At 41.7% G+C, this 21,990-nt stretch overlaps 1 protein-coding gene across 1 annotated transcript in view; it reads left to right on the top strand.

The window, feature by feature from the left end:
* Nucleotides 1-21,990, top strand: part of LOC134842723 (uncharacterized) — a 67,074-nt gene that overhangs the window by 5,903 nt on the left and 39,181 nt on the right. The window contains exon 2 of the mRNA XM_063859180.1: nt 18,757-18,880. Coding sequence (XP_063715250.1) covers nt 18,757-18,880 — 124 coding nt within the window. The remainder of the gene's footprint in view (nt 1-18,756; nt 18,881-21,990) is intronic.

The raw sequence follows: 21,990 nt of genomic DNA, 5'->3' as shown, positions 1-21,990 counted from the left end.
CAAGTTTTTTTTAATCCTATGTATAACCGAACAGACCTATGGGTAAGCACAATCAAATAGACGCGCCATGCTGTTTGTCTATGATCATCCTAGGCGTAATTAGGTTCAAAAATAGCCCAAGTTCGAAATCTAGTCACAGGACGTTTTGCCGTATAAGAGTGCAAAAAATAAGTTTTGTAGTTTTTCAAATTATATTAGTTGAGTTTAGTTTGTGATTGGTGGGCCTGGTGCCTTCGGTGCTTCTAATTGATAGATGCTAGCAACCACGTCTTGTGTTTTAAGTACTAAACAGAATGAGTTTAAGTTAAATGTTTAAATTACGGAGTTGGATTATGTCCTGGATTATTGCACTTAATGAAAGTATCGAATCTACACTTGCAACATGACGCAGATAACAGGAAAGGGAAAGGAGGAGCGGAAAGGAAAAAACCCATTGAAGATTAGGGTTTTCCACCCGAGCAAGTTTGTGTAGCCACCAATGATACTGGAGCCTTTGGTTAGCAGAATCGTCAGGTGAGTGATCGTCAAACATGAGTTCAAATCCCCATGTTTCTACTTCGACAAAGAACTGACGGAAGCACAAAACACTGGGCCATCTGTGGACTTCTTAAGAAAAAAATGCATGCGCTAATTTCGTCTTATACCTATGTTTGGGAGAGTGCGGACAGGACAGACTTCACAAAAAGGAACCCCAATTGGACCTGGCGACAATGATGTACACTGGGATCTTAGACAGACTCGAAGAAATTTTCAACAAAGAGCTTAAGGAGACGTTCGAAAATTACCAAATATTGTCACAGGAACAGAACGATGGGGAACCCTGGATTAGTTTACTCGGTGTTTAGCAGCCTAGGGGGCGCAAAAGAAGCTGCGGTTAATATAGAAACGAATTCTCGGGGATGTATTCAAAGTGAGGATATCAAAAACGGAGGCACAAACGGAGTTCTGCAGTTCCACTCAAACGGCGGATGAGGTTTACTTAATTGACTTAAGGTATAAAAGAAGAGACAAGTACGCTACGCTACTGGCTACCAAAGGTCTGAAGCCGGGATGGCAAAAGCGTCAAGTGAACTCTTCAGATAAAATGGGAGCATTTGAGCGCAATCCGTGGGAGATATTGACGACCTTTCCAGAGGGGTGGAGAAAAAATCAAAACGGTCCCCCCCCTGGAGCGGAGCAGACAGACATTGTTAAAATTGCCATCAAAATGGGTTCACGACAGGTCACTTCACAAAATGTCCGGCAAAGAATTCGATTTTTTAATTTTGAAAAAAACTCAAACATAACAAACGTACGTACCGTTGAGACGTAAGGCGAATCTGGGCCGGTTCCGCTTAATTCACAGTGATGATAGCCTTAGCGAGCAGTTCATGGAGTACGAGGATGTGTCCATGGTACTGCCAATTCAGAAAAACATGGAGGAGCTCTAACTAATTGTGGTAGAGATCTTATTACCCCCTAAAAATTAACGCGAAACTGACACAGGCACGGATCGATATATGATCGCCTTTTCGTTTTTTTTTCACAATTTGGGATTTATTCTATCCTGGGATCAGCGTCAGTTAAAATCTACCTTTGGGGCCGCACGACGACCAGTTCAGGGATTTTTACAGCGACTCATTGAAACTAATTGGAAAGGTGAAGGTGCTCCTGCAATCGAACCGGTGATTCACCGAGCAGAAATCAATGAAATCGGGGGATACAAACCTTAAATAATGGGGCAGTTTTAATGCCTTATTTGAGTCTGCAACTGGTCCGGGCCCCAGCGTTAAGGGTGAAGAATATCCATGGGCTACCAGCGCAGGCTGAGACAAGGGGCACAGAGAAGCCCCTGGATGACTGGCAGAACCATTTTAGGAAGCTATTCAGTAATTTACCAAACAGGGTAGGAAGAATCCAAAACTGAAAAGTCCAAACGGAATTCTTGAACAGATTTTTACCATTACAAGAAAATGGTCGGCGCGCGACCATTAAAACATATAATAAAGGTGATGAAAAAAAATTGAAAAAACTACTGGAAGAGGAGCGCATTGAAAACTAATGAGAGGGTCGGATAAAATTTTTTTATCCCCCAAAGTAATTAGGGTCAAAAAGATGGATCGGTGAAATCAACGCTCTAATTACAGGAGCTCAGAAAACAAGTGCACAAACCTACGAAAAAAATGGCGGATACTGAAGAAGTTATAAGCAATTTTGGTAAAACACTTAGTTAGAAAAAAAAGGGACGGATGTTTTCACCACAATGGACCTTACATAAACGTACGGGCAGTTACTCTTGAGTGGGGTAAGAAATAAGCACTGCAAATTTTTTCTAGTGGGCTGATCGAGCATTACATATAGACTTAAAACGGTTTTCTACAGATTAACATCTTTGCATGCGGATTTCTATTTCATGGTCGAAACCTTGCGATAGTCGAAAAGGTATTGAAAAAACTAGATCGGGTAAAAAAAGGTAAAAACTGTCAAAGTGCGAAAATGATGATAAATAAGAATGCAAGAAGCTAGGTGATAAAACACGAATTAGGGGATAGCTCTGATTAGCAGTAAAACTTACCTGTAGATAAGCTACGACCCACGAGAAGGCTCTCCTCTGATTAGCAGTAAAACTTACCTGTAGATAAGCTACGACCCCCGAGAAGGCTCTCCTCTGATTAGCAGTAAAACTTACCTGTAGATAAGCTACAAGCCCCGAGAAGGCTCTCCTCTGATTAGCAGTAAAACTTACCGGTAGATAAGCTACGACCCCCGAGAAGGCTCTCCTCTGATTAGCAGTAAAACTTACCTGTAGATAAGCTACGACTCCCGAGAAGGCTCTCTTCTGATTAGCAGTAAAACTTACCTGTAGATAAGCTACAACCCCCGAGAAGGCTCTCCTCTGATTAGCAGTAAAACCTACCGGTAGATAAGCTACGACCCCCGAGAAGGCTCTCCTCTGATTAGCAGTAAAACTTACCTGCAGATAAGCTACGACCCCCGAGAAGGCTCTCCTCTGATTAGCAGTAAAACTTACCTGTAGATAAACTACGACCCCCGAGAAGGTTCTCCTCTGATTAGCAGTAAAACTTACCTGTAGATAAGCTACGACCCCCGAGAAGGCTCTCCTCTGATTAGCAGTAAAACTTACCTGTAGATAAGCTACAACCCCCTAGAAGGCTCTCCTCTAATTAGCAGTAAAACTTACCGGTAGATAAGCTACGACCCCCGAGAAGGCTCTCCTCTGATTAGCAGTAAAACTTACCTGCAGATAAGCTACGACCCCCGAGAAGGCTCTCCTCTGATTAGCAGTAAAACTTACCTGCAGATAAGCTACGACCCCCGAGAAGGCTCTCCTCTGATTAGCAGTAAAACTTACCTGTAGATAAGCTACAACCACCGAGAAGGCTCTCCTCTGATTAGCAGTAAATCTTACCGGTAGATAAGCTACGACCCCCGAGAAGGCTCTCCTCTGATTAGCAGTAAAACTTACCGATAGATAAACTACGACCCCCGAGAAGGCTCTCCTCTGATTAGCAGTAAAACTTACCTGTAGATAAGCTACGACCCCCGAGAAGGCTCTCCTCTGATTAGCAGTAAAACTTACCTGCAGATAAGCTACGACCCCCGAGAAGGCTCTCCTCTGATTAGCAGTAAAACTTACCTGCAGATAAGCTTCGACCCCCGAGAAGGCTCTCCTCTGATTAGCAGTAAAACTTACCTGCAGATAAGCTACGACCCCCGAGAAGGCTCTGCTCTGATTAGCAGTAAAACTTACCTGCAGATAAGCTACGACCCCCGAGAAGGCTCTCCTCTGATTAGCAGTAAAACTTACCGGTAGATAAGCTACGACCCACGAGAAGGCTCTCCTCTGATTAGCAGTAAAACTTACCTGTAGATAAGCTACGACTCCCGAGAAGGCTCTCTTCTGATTAGCAGTAAAACTTACCTGTAGATAAGCTACAACCCCCGAGAAGGCTCTCCTCTGATTAGCAGTAAAACCTACCGGTAGATAAGCTACGACCCCCGAGAAGGCTCTCCTCTGATTAGCAGTAAAACTTACCTGCAGATAAGCTACGACCCCCGAGAAGGCTCTCCTCTGATTAGCAGTAAAACTTACCTGTAGATAAGCTACGACCCCCCGAGAAGGCTCTCCTCTGATTAGCAGTAAAACTTACCTGTAGATAAGCTACGACCCCCGAGAATTCTCCTCTGATTAGCGGTAAAACTCACCTGTAGATAAGCTACACCCCCGAGAAGGCTCTCCTCTGATTAGCAGTAAAACTTACGGTAGATAAGCTACGACCCCGAGAAGGCTCTCCTCTGATTAGCAGTAAAACTTACCTGCAGATAAGCTACGACCCCCGAGAAGGCTCTCCTCTGATTAGCAGTAAAACTTACCTGCAGATAAGCTACGACCCCCGAGAAGGCTCTCCTCTGATTAGCAGTAAAACTTACCTGTAGTTAAGCTACAACCCCCGAGAAGGCTCTCCTCTGATTAGCAGTAAAACTTACCGGTAGATAAGCTACGACCCCCGAGAAGGCTCTCCTCTGATTAGCAGTAAAACTTACCGATAGATAAACTACGACCCCCGAGAAGGCTCTCCTCTGATTAGCAGTAAAACTTACCTGTAGATAAGCTACGACCCCCGAGAAGGCTCTCCTCTGATTAGCAGTAAAACTTACCTGCAGATAAGCTACGACCCCCGAGAAGGCTCTCCTCTGATTAGCAGTAAAACTTACCTGCAGATAAGCTTCGACCCCCGAGAAGGCTCTCCTCTGATTAGCAGTAAAACTTACCTGCAGATAAGCTACGACCCCCGAGAAGGCTCTCTTCTGATTAGCAGTAAAACTTACCTGCAGATAAGCTTCGACCCCCGAGAAGGCTCTCCTCTGATTAGCAGTAAAACTTACCTGCAGATAAGCTACGACCCCCGAGAAGGCTCTGCTCTGATTAGCAGTAAAACTTACCTGCAGATAAGCTACGACCCCCGAGAAGGCTCTCCTCTGATTAGCAGTAAAACTTACCTGCAGATAAGCTACGACCCCCGAGAAGGCTCTCCTCTGATTAGCAGTAAAACTTACCTGCAGATAAGCTACGACCCCCGAGAAGGCTCTCCTCTGATTAGCAGTAAAACTTACCGATAGATAAACTACGACCCCCGAGAAGGCTCTCCTCTGATTAGCAGTAAAACTTACCTGTAGATAAGCTACGACCCCCGAGAAGGCTCTCCTCTGATTAGCAGTAAAACTTACCTGCAGATAAGCTACGACCCCCGAGAAGGCTCTCCTCTGATTAGCAGTAAAACTTACCTGCAGATAAGCTTCGACCCCCGAGAAGGCTCTCCTCTGATTAGCAGTAAAACTTACCTGCAGATAAGCTACGACCCCCGAGAAGGCTCTGCTCTGATTAGCAGTAAAACTTACCTGCAGATAAGCTACGACCCCCGAGAAGGCTCTGCTCTGATTAGCAGTAAACTTACCTGCAGATAAGCTACGACCCCCGAGAAGGCTCTCCTCTGATTAGCAGTAAAACTTACCGGTAGATAAGCTACGACCCCCGAGAAGGCTCTCCTCTGATTAGCAGTAAAACTTACCTGTAGATAAGCTACGACTCCCGAGAAGGCTCTCTTCTGATTAGCAGTAAAACTTACCTGTAGATAAGCTACAACCCCCGAGAAGGCTCTCCTCTGATTAGCAGTAAAACCTACCGGTAGATAAGCTACGACCCCCGAGAAGGCTCTCCTCTGATTAGCAGTAAAACTTACCTGCAGATAAGCTACGACCCCCGAGAAGGCTCTCCTCTGATTAGCAGTAAAACTTACCTGTAGATAAGCTACGACCCCCCGAGAAGGCTCTCCTCTGATTAGCAGTAAAACTTACCTGTAGATAAGCTACGACCCCCGAGAAGGCTCTCCTCTGATTAGCGGTAAAACTTACCTGTAGATAAGCTACAACCCCCGAGAAGGCTCTCCTCTGATTAGCAGTAAAACTTACGGTAGATAAGCTACGACCCCCGAGAAGGCTCTCCTCTGATTAGCAGTAAAACTTACCTGCAGATAAGCTACGACCCCCGAGAAGGCTCTCCTCTGATTAGCAGTAAAACTTACCTGCAGATAAGCTACGACCCCCGAGAAGGCTCTCCTCTGATTAGCAGTAAAATTTACCTGTAGATAAGCTACAACCCCCGAGAAGGCTCTCCTCTGATTAGCAGTAAAACTTACCGGTAGATAAGCTACGACCCCCGAGAAGGCTCTCCTCTGATTAGCAGTAAAACTTACCGATAGATAAACTACGACCCCCGAGAAGGCTCTTCTCTGATTAGCATTAAAACTTACCTGTTGATAAGCTACGACCCCCGAGAAGGCTCTCCACTGATTAGCAGTAAAACTTACCTGCAGATAAGCTACGACCCCCGAGAAGGCTCTCCTCTGATTAGCAGTAAAACTTACCTGCAGATAAGCTACGACCCCCGAGAAGGCTCTCCTCTGATTAGCACTAAAACTTACCTGCAGATAAGCTACGACCCCCGAGAAGGCTCTCCTCTGATTAGCAGTAAAACTTACCTGCAGATAAGCTACGACCCCCGAGAAGGCTCTCCTCTGATTAGCAGTAAAATTTACCTGTAGATAAGCTACGACCCCCCGAGAAGGCTCTCCTCTGATTAGCAGTAAAACTTACCTGTAGATAAGCTACAACCCCCGAGAAGGCTCTCCTCTGATTAGCAGTAAAACTTACCTGTAGATAAGCTACAACCCCCGAGAAGGCTCTCCTCTGATTAGCAGTAAAACTTACCGGTAGATAAGCTACGACCCCCGAGAAGGCTCTCCTCTGATTAGCAGTAAAACTTACCTGTGGATAAGCTACGACCCCCGAGAAGGCTCTTCTCTGATTAGCAGTAAAACTTACCTGTAGATAAGCTACGACCCCCGAGAAGGCTCTTCTCTGATTAGCATCAAAACTTACCTGTTGATAAGCTACGACCCCCGAGAAGGCTCTCCTCTGATTAGCAGTAAAACTTACCTGCAGATAAGCTACGACCCCCGAGAAGGCTCTCCTCTGATTAGCAGTAAAACTTACCTGCAGATAAGCTACGACCCCCGAGAAGGCTCTCCTCTGATTAGCACTAAAACTTACCTGCAGATAAGCTACGACCCCCGAGAAGGCTCTCCTCTGATTAGCAGTAAATCTTACCTGCAGATAAGCTACGACCCCCGAGAAGGCTCTCCTCTGATTAGCAGTAAAACTTACCTGTAGATAAGCTACGACCCCCCGAGAAGGCTCTCCTCTGATTAGCAGTAAAACTTACCTGTAGATAAGCTACAACCCCCGAGAAGGCTCTCCTCTGATTAGCAGTAAAACTTACCTGTAGATAAGCTACAACCCCCGAGAAGGCTCTCCTCTGATTAGCAGTAAAACTTACCGGTAGATAAGCTACGACCCCCGAGAAGGCTCTCCTCTGATTAGCAGTAAAACTTACCTGTGGATAAGCTACGACCCCCGAGAAGGCTCTCCTCTGATTAGCAGTAAAACTTACCTGTAGATAAGCTACAACCCCCGAGAAGGCTCTCCTCTGATTAGCAGTAAAACTTACCGGTAGATAAGCTACGACCCCCGAGAAGGCTCTCCTCTGATTAGCAGTAAAACATACCTGCAGATAAGCTACGACCCCCGAGAAGGCTCTCGCAACCAAAATCATTTACGAGTTCTATGCATAAAAACCTGCCGGCAGTGGCCGAATATTCAGAATCGTTACGACCTCATATAGTCAGAAAAAATGAATTTGCATGGTCACCAAATCATCAGACCGCAATCAAAGCGCTGAAACAGTAGGTGGCTAACATCGTAGCAACAATGACTAATCGTTTAAATTAGTAGATATACCGGATTTTTTCATTTGGTTTCATAGAAGAACATATGCCGGTGGCCAAAACCGCCTTTGCCGACTATTTTTCAAGACGCCCAATAGGGACTCGAACCGAGTCGATACGATAGTACAATAACAATTGCAAAAAGAGCATCAATAAATAGATCGCTAGGATATGTTGTCCCACACCGCGCAGCGGAAATCATGGCTATAAAAATAAACAGGGATGTTTCAGCCAATTAAAGTGCAGTATGTAAACAAAAAATATAAACAAAAAACCGCCGGCCAATCAGAAGGCGCAAAGTTGCTTATCGAGGGTCAAGAATCGGAAAGGCACGAAAACAGTCGAAGCTATTACTGATTGTCATTTAAGCAAGTGGTGCAAATTAAAATTTTTTCTCGTCAAGCAGATATTATCAGGAGAGGTACCAGCTCAAAAGTGAAACTGATTGACTGTATTCTTGAAACCAAAACTTCTGAAAAAATAGAGGCGAGAACAAAAACCATCATCTGGGTCCCGTCCAATTTCAAGGCGTTAGTGTGACTGCCGGTGTATTCTGGGAAGGTCATCATGAACGTGATAGCTCGAAACAGAAAGGTAGTCCAGAAATCGGAGTACCAGTCGGAGTTGTTTAGCCAAGTAAAATCTAACCCTCAACTTGAAGCGAATCGGAACATGTTTTTGGCCAAAAATGAAAACTTCGCAGAGAAGATGATGGCTATGGGGCCTGCTTAGGGCAAGACGCCCGTGATTACCCTGTGAAGGACATTAGCTTGAGGGTAGATGAGTAGTTGGCAATCTCAAAACATCAGAGAGCATCAATAGTTACTGCGTACCCAGTTCTTACCACGGAAAGGTCAGCAAGTTTGATGTGGCGCGGGACATATGATTCTAGTACATACACAGAAGCCCAGCAAGAGAACAATTGGTAGGAGCTACAAATTTAATAATTTTATGAGGCAAGCATTACAGAAGTTTTATACAAGAACCTATGAAACCCAATAAATGCAATAAACTCAAATTCTGGCGCCCGATAAAATTCCTTACAGTAATCAGGCAAATTGTTTTTGGTTTTTAAAGATAATATGTAGGAACAATTCAGATAAGGTCCTTATTACTGAATTTAGAATTAAATACATTACAATCACTGGATTATTCAGATTTTTTTTTCAGACCAAGGTCCAGTTTCACGTCCATTTGCTTCGGACGCAATTATGGTGGTTTGAAAATTCTTCTTTCAATTTTTGCAAAAAAAGGGAACGCAGGAAATTGGATCCAATGATCGAACCTGCCCTCGGGGCAAAAAGATATGCACCGAATGCTACACTAAAGTTATCGCTTCTTGAAGCGCACCACGACGGCAAAGCAAGCACAGTACTCAGAAACCTAACTAAGAAGAATCACTTATATCAAAATCCCAGTTGGGAAAACCCTTTTCAACAAAATCTGCTTGCTAAGACAAATACGAGCAACGAACCAGAAAAATGTCGCACCCCGCAAATACCTACTGTACAAGGAGGTATGGCGTGAAATACGACTAGGAAAACATAAATCATGATATGCGGATGATGGAAAATCTGGTGATGAGGGATGGGTGCCCCCCCCCCCCTCATCACCAGATTTTCCATCATCCGCATATCATGATTTATGTTTTCCTAGTCGTATTTCACGCCAGACCTCCTTAGGTCTCTGAGGCTGCCACGAAAACAAAAGCTACAAAGTACGGGCTAGTGGCAGAACGGCGCATCAAGGAACGGCGCAACAATAGGTATAAGCCAATAAAACATAAATTTGCCAACTAAGTATGTAAGTTTGAGTATGCTAGAACCTTAGAAAATGGTTATGTGCTTAGAAAAAAGAGCAGGAGCAAAAAACGGATACCTACATTCAACTAATGTTGTCCAAAACGTTTACCGAGTCCACCTACGCAAGCCAAATTTTGGCGAGGTAGAATAATGCGAATTAAAACGGATTCCTAGAGCAGCAAATCCATTGTCGAGAAGCGACAAAAGAAGCGAAAAAAAATTTGGATGGCAATTGAAACTCTGAGTGGGAATTTGAGCCAAGTCCTTTTCTGTGATGGCTTGATTAGACAAGCGAGGGCGAGCGGCCACAGTATATAGGGAGGAAGAGGGTCGAACGAAAAAATAACAGCTGCTGCCATACTCGAGCCAAGATTCTAACGGCCATGACCGGGTTGAGGTGCTCGACTCATGATTCGAACGAACACTATAGTCGAACAAAGTCGAATCATGAGTCGAACAGGGTCGAATCATGAGTCAAACAGGGTGGATAGAGTCGAACAGGGTCGAATCATGAGTCGAACAGGGGTCTAATCATGAGTCGAACAGGGTCAAATCATGAGTCGAACAAGGTCGAATCATGAGTCGAACAGGGTCGAATCATGAGTCGAACAGGGTCGAATCATGAGTCGAACAGGGTCAAATCATGAGTCGAACAGGGTCGAATCATGAGTCGAACAGGGTCGAATCATGAGTCGAATAGGGTGGAATCATGAGTCGAACAGGATCGAATCATGAGTCGAACAGGGTCGAATCATGAGTCAAACAGGGTCGAATCATGAGTCGAACAGGGTCGAATCATGAGTCGAACAGGGTCGAATCATGAGTCAAACAGGGTCGAATCATGAGTCGAACAGGGTCGAATCATGAGTCGAACAGGGTCGAATCATGAGTCGAACAGGGTCGAATCATAAGTCGAACAGGGTCGAATCAAGAGTCGAACAGGGTCGAATCATGAGTCGAACAGGGTCGAATCAAAAGTCGAACAGGGTCGAATCATGATTCGAACAGAGTCGAATCATGAATCGAACAGGGTCGAATCATGAGTCGAACAGGTTCGAATCATGAGTCAAACAGGGTCGAATCATGTGTCGAACAGGGTTGAATCATGAGTCGAACAGGGTCAAATCATGAGTCGAACAGGGTCGAATCATGAGTCTAGCAGGGTCGAATCATAAGTCGAACAGGGTCGAATCATGAGTCAAACAGGGTCGAATCATGAGTCGAACAGGGTCGAATCATGAGTCAAACAGGGTCGAATCATAAGTCGAACAGGGTCGAATCATGAGTCGAACAGGGTCGAATCATGAGTCAAACAGGGTCGAATCATGAATCGAACAGGGTCGAATCATAAGTCGAACAGGGTCGAATCAAGAGTCGAACAGGTTCGAATCATGAGTCAAACAGGGTCGAATCATGAGTCGAAAAGGGTCGAATCATGAGTCAAACAGGGTCGAATCATGAGTCGAACAGGGTCGAATCATGAGTCGAACTGGGTCGAATCATGAGTCAAACAGGGTCGAATCATAAGTCGAACAGGGTCGAATCATGAGTCGAACAGGGTCGAATCATGAGTCAAACAGGGTCGAATCATGAGTCGAACAGGGTCGAATCATAAGTCGAACAGGGTCGAATCATGAGTCGAACAGGGTCGAATCATGAGTCAAACAGGGTCGAATCATGAGTCGAACAGGGTCGAATCATAAGTCGAACAGGGTCGAATCAAGAGTCGAACAGGTTCGAATCATGAGTCAAACAGGGTCGAATCATGAGTCGAAAAGGGTCGAATCATGAGTCAAACAGGGTCGAATCATGAGTCAAACAGGGTCGAATCATGAGTCGAACAGGGTCGAATCATGAGTCAAACAGGGTCGAATCATAAGTCGAACAGGGTCGAATCATGAGTCAAACAGGGTCGAATCATAAGTCGAACAGGGTCGAATCATGAGTCGAACAGGGTCGAATCATGAGTCAAACAGGGTCGAATCATGAGTCGAACAGGGTCGAATCATGAGTCTAGCAGGGTCGAATCATAAGTCGAACAGGGTCGAATCATGAGTCAAACAGGGTCGAATCATGAGTCGAACAGGGTCGAATCATGAGTCAAACAGGGTCGAATCATAAGTCGAACAGGGTCGAATCATGAGTCGAACAGGGTCGAATCATGAGTCAAACAGGGTCGAATCATGAATCGAACAGGGTCGAATCATAAGTCGAACAGGGTCGAATCAAGAGTCGAACAGGTTCGAATCATGAGTCAAACAGGGTCGAATCATGAGTCGAAAAGGGTCGAATCATGAGTCAAACAGGGTCGAATCATGAGTCGAACAGGGTCGAATCATGAGTCGAACAGGGTCGAATCATGAGTCAAACAGGGTCGAATCATAAGTCGAACAGGGTCGAATCATGAGTCGAACAGGGTCGAATCATGAGTCAAACAGGGTCGAATCATGAGTCGAACAGGGTCGAATCATAAGTCGAACAGGGTCGAATCATGAGTCGAGCAGGGTCGAATCATGAGTCAAACAGGGTCGAATCATGAGTCGAACAGGGTCGAATCATAAGTCGAACAGGGTCGAATCAAGAGTCGAACAGGTTCGAATCATGAGTCAAACAGGGTCGAATCATGAGTCGAAAAGGGTCGAATCATGAGTCAAACAGGGTCGAATCATGAGTCAAACAGGGTCGAATCATGAGTCGAACAGGGTCGAATCATGAGTCAAACAGGGTCGAATCATAAGTCGAACAGGGTCGAATCATGAGTCGAACAGGGTCGAATCATGAGTCAAACAGGGTCGAATCATGAGTCGAACAGGGTCGAATCATAAGTCGAACAGGGTCGAATCAAGAGTCGAACAGGTTCGAATCATGAGTCAAACAGGGTCGAATCATGAGTCGAAAAGGGTCGAATCATGAGTCAAACAGGGTCGAATCATGAGTCGAACAGGGTCGAATCATGAGTCAAACAGGGTCGAATCATAAGTCGAACAGGGTCAAATCATGAGTCGAACAGGGTCGAATCATGAGTCAAACAGGGTCGAATCATGAGTCGAACAGGGTCGAATCATGAGTCGAACAGGGTCGAATCATGAGTCGAACAGGGTCGAATCATAAGTCGAACAGGGTCGAATCAAGAGTCGAACAGGGTCGAATCATGAGTCGAACAGGGTCGAATCATAAGTCGAACAGGGTCGAATCATGATTCGAACAGAGTCGAATCATGAATCGAACAGGGTCGAATCATGAGTCGAACAGGTTCGAATCATGAGTCAAACAGGGTCGAATCATGAGTCGAACAGGGTCGAATCATGAGTCGAACAGGGTCAAATCATGAGTCGAACAGGGTCGAATCATGAGTCTAGCAGGGTCGAATCATAAGTCGAACAGGGTCGAATCATGAGTCAAACAGGGTCGAATCATGAGTCGAACAGGGTCGAATCATGAGTCGAACAGGGTCGAATCATGAGTCAAACAGGGTCGAATCATAAGTCGAACAGGGTCGAATCATGAGTCGAACAGGGTCGAATCATGAGTCAAACAGGGTCGAATCATGAATCGAACAGGGTCGAATCATAAGTCGAACAGGGTCGAATCAAGAGTCGAACAGGTTCGAATCATGAGTCAAACAGGGTCGAATGATGAGTCGAAAAGGGTCGAATCATGAGTCAAACAGGGTCGAATCATGAGTCGAACAGGGTCGAATCATGAGTCAAACAGGGTCGAATCATAAGTCGAACAGGGTCGAATCATGAGTCGAACAGGGTCGAATCATGAGTCAAACAGGGTCGAATAATGCGTCGAACAGGGTCGAATCATGAGTCGAACAGGGTCGAATCATGAGTCGAACAGGGTCGAATCATAAGTCGAACAGGGTCGAATCAAGAGTCGAACAGGGTCGAATCATGAGTCGAACAGGGTCGAATCATAAGTCGAACAGGGTCGAATCATGATTCGAACAGAGTCGAATCATGAATCGAACAGGGTCGAATCATGAGTCTAGCAGGGTCGAATCATAAGTCGAACAGGGTCGAGACATGAGTCGAACAGGGTCGAATCATCAGTCGAACAGGGTCGAATCATGAGTCGAACAGGGTCGCAACATAAATTTGGGTCGAGCAAATCCCAATATGGGTCGTAAGAGCAGCTATAGAGATAAGTGTTAGGAAAGTCGCGCCGTCGCCGCCTTGGTCTGGAAAGTCACACCGTCTCCGCATTGGCCTATTACCCTTATTTTCAGTTCTGATTAGTTTTTTTAACAGGAATTTCAAGATTTTTTTTTTCAAAACTCAGATGCGTCGAGTTGAAAACATTTTCGTTTGGTTGAGACGTTCGAAACACCGCTAATTTTTTGGAGGCATTCAAAATATAATGGGCTGCGGTCAATCAAATTTTCATTCGGCTGATTCCGCTCAAAACTAATTGGCTTGCTTCAAACTCTGTCGAACACTTTATCTTTTGGTCGAGTCGGTCGAAACATAGCCAACTTGGGTCGAGTCGGTCGCAACATAGTTAGCTTACAACAAACACAATCGAAGCCATTTTTTGAATCAAGTCCTTCAAAACGTAGCAAAATTTGGTCCAGTCGGTCAAAACATAGCCATTTTTAAACAAACCGGTCGAAACATAGCCATTTTTGGTCTGTTTGATTGAAACGTAAGTTCAACAACTCAACTCGGGCTACACGAATCTACGATGCTCAATTTTGCGGCATTTTCTATTAAATTTTGTTTGTGGCTGCACAGGTTGATGTTTTTGAAAGATGATTTGACAGAAACAGTCAAATGATGTCCGAGTCTCGTTGTAGATCAGGACTCTTCTGCTAATTCCCGATAAAGTCAATTAAAGTCGAACAAGGTCCGGTAAAGTCGAACAAAGTCGAACGACGTCCGGTAAAGTCGAAAACGGACATCGCTCGACTGAAAAAGTCGAAAACGGACATCGTTCGACCATTTCGGTCGAATCATGAGTCGAGCACCTCAGCCCGGGTGGCAAGACTGGCTCGCGCAGAATTTCGCAGTGACTAAAATGGGGTCCGTGATGATAGATATTATCACTTAAGAGGACAAGACTAAAGGGGAGGAAGAAAAACAAGGAATGGACAAACAGAGCATGTAAGCTCTAATTGAAACTCAAAAACTCATGGACTCGCGGAGAGTTTAGGCCACTGGATCTATCACTCAATTTAGCTTTGTTCTATAGTTTTCATTTTTTTTAGCTTTGGTTCTATAGTTTTAATTCAATTTAGCTACGGTTCTATAGTTTAAAGTTTCAATGTATATATCAAAACAATATGAGTATCAGGGAAGGTTTTTTATGTTCAATTTGTTCTGATTTGACTTCAGTATATATGGTTGGTGGCCTTCTGCTTTCGGCTATTCTAATTTTTACCAGCCAGCGACCACGTCTTATGTTCTAAGTGTTAAAACAGATTGATTGTTAGTTGAATGACTTAATTACGGAGTTGGATTTTGTTTTGGGTTATTCAATTTATTATCAAATCTGCATTTTCAACAGTTTCCCGATGAAGTTTGCTTGTATTGCGGGTTAATTTTCTGACGTCTGATCACAAATTCAATTAGTTTTTAAGACCTTCAATTACAGTGTAAATACTGAGGTTTGAAACATTTCAACTTAAGTGAAAAAAGTCTAGTTGTACCCGGACAAAGCATTCGTCTTATTTTTTAAAGCTCATATCAGGTATATTTCCGCATAAATTATGAAATCATACTAAAAAATTTTGAAACTTCAATTAATTTTTCAAACTATTTTATAACTGTTATATACTAATGGAGTTTCCTTCCACATTTTTTAGTTGCATATGACTACTAAAATTCCTATTGGCTTTGCAAAAAAATGATGACCGTTCAAATGCTTTAAAACAGTAGCTTAAATAGCAATAGAATCAGGGTCCGAATCGGGGGGGGGGATTCAGAGGGAAGGGGTACGCCCAGGGATCTTTCCACCCACAAAAAACGCATTTTAGTACAATTTTATGAGACACTTTTGGAGGAAACAATAATGGCGATTTCCATGACGGCCATGTTATGGTGTTCCATTATGATATGAATGGAAGTCGATTTTCATGACCAAAAGTGATTAAAATAAAATCTCATATTGATCAATTAAAATGACTGCCGTTTCTGAAAAAAAAAAGTAATTTCGGCCTTTCTGGGAAACTGCGCTCTTAACTACCCGATATAATTCTGCAACCAAAAAGCTTTCATTTCATGTGTGTTTGCTTTTATCATTCGTGCTCTTTGAATTTTATTTAGTAATGGATTTCCAAAAAGCAGACGATTGAAACCGTCATCCATGTTTCGGGAAAGCAATTCAAAAGCAATTTTTGCGACTAAATTAACAGCAAGATATTGCAAAAGGTTACACAAGCCTGGCAATGAACACTATAAAACTGAGCATAAGAATTGGCAACCACTAATAAAGACGGGCTCGATGAGCCTAAAACTTACAAGATGCACACCAACGCACAAGATACACACAAAATTTATACGGCGGGCAGGACTGGATTTAATTATGTTTGAAATTCTCTTTCAATGTCGTAGAAAACAAACTATATTCTAAATTGGAGCTAAGCCGAAACGCTACTTCGAGCTCACGACATACCTTGACTGCGTCCAGACAATTCGACCACAGACGATTCAGCCGATTTGAAATTCAGACAATTCAGCCAAAATTATACAGACAATTCAGCCAAAGACAATTCAGCCAATAATAGTGATCGCCGCAGTCGCGCCAACGTGTTGTGAGCTTGCCAACAGAGGGTAGGACTCTATACAAAATTTAGAGCCGGTTATCGCCGCCAAGCGGCGACGCGCGCGTAGCACGCCCACCGGCGACCTTAAACCGAGAAATAACTCCAATTCCAATTTTTTTTCTTCCGAATCTAGCGTTTTGTAAAACTGGCTGAATTGTCTGAGGCTGAATTGTCTGTATATTTCTGGCTGAATTGTCTGAATTTCAAATTGGTTGAATGGTATTTGGCCGAATCTTAAGTTTCTGAAATATTTTCTGACCTTGAGTCAGTAATTACAGTTATGTCTGACCTTGAGACAGTAATTTAATTTAAAAAACATAAAGTTTTTGCTTAAAAACAAACTTTAAACAACTTGCGCCAATTTTTGGAGATTTAACCCTTCTATCACTTTGTTGGTCTGTGTAAGAGGCTTCTTGTGAAATATATTTCTCATCAATTAACAAAATAGTTTCAGCGTAATTTTTGATTAATTGAAAAAAGCCAAAGTGACGCTTTTTTAGGGTAAAATTTTGAATGAAAATTTCGGAGAAAAAATGCACCATATCAATTCTGATGAAATTCTAAGCGACTTTTGTTCTCCTCACTTTTTGCGTCATCTTAACTCAATTTGAGAAAAACCAAGTGTTTGAAAAATCAAATTTTGTTCATTTTGTCCGGATAATTTACATCAGCACTGTAGTTAAAAATACAAGTAACAACAGAATTTCAAAAATTGCTTGTAAAATGTCAAAAGAGCAAGTAAAAAGGATTGCGCATTTTCACCAATTGTGAAGAATCGGTAACCTTGAGCAGCTTACTGGTCAAAAAACGGTTGTTTAAGGTAGATTAGTCTTTTTCGGATGGTTTTTAACGTGGTCAAATGAGCGATAAATTAATTTCAAAAATTTCAAGGGTCAAAATGAGCCAATTTGGGTTAATTAACTTCACTTAGATTTGCTAACTTAAAACCATATCGCCAACTAATTGGAATATCCAACAATTCTGACCTATTTTTTTCATCTTGGTTGAGCACGGATTTGTCTAGCTGCTTTTTTTCCGCTAAAATGCTAGATTCATTTTTGCCAAATTCGTTTAGTTTTGCTGACTTAAAAGCATATTGCCAACAATTTGGAATTGCCAACAAATCTGTCCTGTTTTTTCATCTTGGTTAAGCACGGATTTGTTGAGCTGCTTTTTTTTCAATAGAAGAATTTGCTTATGATTTTGCAAAATCGTACAAAAAGGTTTGTTGATTAATTTCTGCCATATTACTTTGCTGACAAATTCTTCTTTTGACAAAAAAGCAGCTCAAGCAAATCTTTTTTTTTTGAAGATGAAAAAACACGACAGATGAATAAACAAGACAAACTCTTCTGTTGACAAAAAAGCAGATAGACAAATCCGTGCTTAACCAAGACGAAAAAATAGGACAGATCTGTTGACTATTCCAAATGGTTGGGAATATGCTATCAAGTCAGCAAATCTAAACGAATTTGGCAGAAATGAGTCTAGCATTTTGGCAGACAATCTGTCGTGTTTTTTTTTCATCTTGGTTAAGCACGGCTTTGTCGAGCTGCTTTTTTGTCAGCAGAAGATTTTGTTTATGATTTTGAGGAGCCGTGCAAAAAAGATTTGTTAGGTTCACTGCCAAAATGCTATTACTTCGAAGTTCAAAAAGTTCGATCTAATGTAGGTGCTGGAGTATTTCAACCAAACATTGCTTTAGTTGATTATAATTCGTATATAGGGGTTCCAGTGAACACGAGATAGGTAATGCTTTGAGTTGGTGGCATGGCATTTTCAACCGCTATGCATACAAACTTAAGTAATCACAGCCAATTTATAGCCGAGAAAGCGAGAAAATTGAAAGTTGAGACGGTAAAGTAAAGACAAGAGAAATATATAATAACCACAACCAAAAACTGAAAAAAACGTATTTCAATAACAGTGCAATAAACTCAACAATAATTGATATTGTTTACAAATATTCCCCTATTTTGAAAAAGTCTCGCTGATAATTTTTTTTATTACTATCGTCTAATTAACTTTGTTTGTCTACTTCAAATTGCGAAGTTTATGCTTAATTTTACTTGGGTTCTTAATCTTTTTGTGTATTCATAAGGCTCTACTCAGGTTTTATAATCCACGCGAATGTAATATTATAGAAGTGAGGTTGAAGATTTTCATATATGTGATGATGGTGTCGCAATCCTGAGGTGGGACGCTGAATTTCACTTTGAAGATCACTCAAACTAGCTCAAAATAATCTGGAATTTCATGCAAAAACGTTGGGTTTTTTAACAATTTTCTAAAAATAGCTTTCAACAACTTTTCTAAGCTGTATAGTGCTTTTTATCTCAAGAGTGTTCCTCATCCGAAAGCAGAGACCAGTTCCAGGTAGAACCTCATAGTGCCGAATGGGAGTCACTCATCTTCTGGATATCGAATGCTTTCAGCATCTTCGGAATGGCATGCAGACAGCACAGGTATCAAAGTGTAGATCTCTAGTTCGCGTTGAAGAATGCGGGATAGGCAAGGCTTTGAGTTGATGTTATGGTATTTTCAAAAGCTATGCTTTCAAACTTCGCTAAAAGAAATCATTAATTCTAACATTCCATTTTATGTAGTTTGCTAGAAAACCAATTAGCATACTATTTTAAGTCAATGTTCAAAAAAGATACAGCTCAATACTATTGCTTCTTGGATCTCGCGCTAAAGTGGTTTAAGCTAATCACTATAGCAGCTCCTTACCCATCAGCCAGAAGTTTAGAGTAACCCAAACATTTTTAAAATCAAGTATCATTGTTAACTGGCTATTGCATCGAGTGCTGCATCGAGCTGTTATAATGTTGGTTTAAGTCACCAGCGGATTTAGGGGGGATGGGCATTGGCGGACGTCCCCCGCAGGGATTCGTCCCACTGCAGACCCAAAGGGTCCCGTTTTGTACTATTTTGAGATATCCATAGGTGACTGACCCGAAAATTTTTCTAATGGCGCTTTTGGCGCTAAATCATTCTAACTTTGAGGGGCGAGCGCGCCAAAAAGCGCAATTTCTTTGATCAAATTTTTCCAAAAAGTGCCTTAAAACGCCTTTTTTGGCCTGTTTTGTCAAAAATTTGACTGTGAAGCAGAAAACTTTGTCAAAACATGGTGTTAGTAGTAGATGTTGAGGCTAAAGTGGTGGGGGGGGGGAGGTAGCTGATTCCCATGTATTAAGATAGGGAATAGATCATCCGGTCAGCCAGCTATGTATCAAGATCGGGTATAGAGTCTACAATGTATTAAGATAGGGAATACCAATGGTAAGGTTTTATGGTTTGTGTGATGGTAAGATAAGTGTAAGAAAAACGAATTTTTTTGGATTTTGTGTGAAAATTTCTAGTTTTTTCGCAAAAATCTCTGCGCGCGTTATCTAACTGATAAATATCACTGATTAATTATGAGTAGATTGGTGCAATGAAGGATTTTCAATTAGTTTAACGGAAAATGGTAAGTCAATGATAAGTTTTTTTTTGGCAAAAATTTGGAATTTTTATGAAAAAATTTTCAAATAAACTTAAAAACACGATAAAGTTTGTTATAATTCGACCTACCACCTAATTTATTAGATATTCCTACTTTTTGAAACATCTACTTGAAACAAGGCTGAAACCTACTGAAACTTCAAAAAAGGTCAATTTTTCGAGAGAAAAAAAATTAAATTACAAAGAAAATATATAAATCTCTGCATCGTATGAAAAATTTATTACCACAATTTACACTTACAAATAAAAAACTGCACATTTACATAAATTTATTTATAAAATTCAAAATATGCCCATCATGATTATTATTCAAGTTTCTCTGGTAGAGTTTGAAAAGAAGAACTGCTGAAAAAATTGCGTAATATCCACACAAATTATCAGTTTTTTGTAATTTTCTGGGGACCATTCGCCAATACCTCTTTTGTTAGGAAGGAATAAGTTGTTCTTTTTTGACCGAAAGAATCAGCAAAGTGGTAAGTTTTGTCCAATCGAGCTATCATGATCCAGTGTTCCCCTCTATCATTGCTTGGAGCTGAGGTAACAATTGCAAAAGAGTATTTTGTAGTCGAGGTACTTCATCAGAGGGGTAAGATCCCATGTACTTGAACCTGAGTTCAGGAATTCTTTCAATAAATTGCAGAAGTGAAAAATTATCCATCTTTGCAATTGTAGGCTGATCTACAGCTGAAAAAGAAATCAATAGTTTGATAGTGTACTTTAGGATAAAAAAAAGAAACAATAATGACTTACACACATTTAGGAACTGAACCAACAAAGTCCCATACACAAGCCTTATGTAGTGAGCAAAGTTTATTGAACACTGTCTTACAGTCTAGTTTGAAGAATGAAGAAGTGTCTCTATCTTTCTCTATTTTTTCTGGAGCTTTAGGTCTGAAGAAAAACAAAATAGATAGTACAGAGATAATAACAAAGAAAAGTCCCAAAAAAGTTACATATTTTTAAAGAAACCTGAAAACTCAAAAAAATTAAACATTTTTAGCGACTGTTCCGAAATTGTCACTTTCAATATTTGAAAATCTTTCTCCCAAGACTATCACTTCCGTTATTTGCTCCAAGGGAAATTGGAAAAACATTTCTAATCTCAAGCATTCTCCACTAAGTTCTGGATAACGCAACTGTTCAGCTGCACCATGTAATGAAGTCATGTCGAAAACTAGAATAAAGTGATTTTGAAAATCTTCCAGAGGAAGAGCTGGAAAATCTTCGTTCAACTGCATTGCTTTCCTTGTTATAACATAAGGACGACACTGAGAAGTTGTATCTAATGAAATAATTGCTCTTCCCTGCCAAATAATTCAAAGCTCTCACAAATGAAATTGTTGATAATTGAAAGGATTTTCATGAAAAGATCCCGCAACAGCCGATTTTGTATTCATTGCAACAGCTATCCTTCTGTTTCGGGCATGATTGAAAACATTTTCCTGAATGAACTCGTTTTGACGAGATAGAATGATAAAGGTTCTTGCTATAATTTCCATGTAATTGTAATGAGCAAAATCCCTTTCCAGATTCCATTGCAAGTAATGATGACTATGTTCAGCAACTAAAGTTCTTCTACTAAACAGAAAACAATCAACAATTTTCAGACTGACATTTGGAATATCAGATAACATGTAAAAATTATTCTAGCTCGAATTAGTTTAATTCAAACTTTGGTATTTGGTAGCAACAATTTTTCGCAAGTAAACAAATCAAGGGAAAGCCTCCCATAAAGAGAAAAAGTTATCCCTGGTCCCAAGGAATTTGCTCTATCAGTGAATAGATGTATATCAAATGCATCTGGATGTTTTTCAAAACTGAATCCATGACAGGCAAGTATTCCTTTTTTACTCACTGCTGACGAGTTGAATTCGTTCGATATTTGTGCATTATGAGGATATAGTCCGTTGGCGTTTCGAACCATTGTATTGTTAAAATAAACCTCACAATTGGAGAATACTGAGTGTAATAGATTGTTTACATAAGTTAGATAAGTTTGTGGTTCCTCATCCGAGTCATCCTCAGACTTTGTGGTAATAATTCTAAGCTCCCTCAAATGAAATTTATGATA

The sequence above is a fragment of the Symsagittifera roscoffensis genome, chromosome 3 (genome assembly GCF_963678635.1).
Source record: "Symsagittifera roscoffensis chromosome 3, txSymRosc1.1, whole genome shotgun sequence".
NCBI lineage: Eukaryota > Metazoa > Xenacoelomorpha > Acoela > Convolutidae > Symsagittifera > Symsagittifera roscoffensis.
This window is presented reverse-complemented; position numbering and strand designations above follow the sequence as displayed.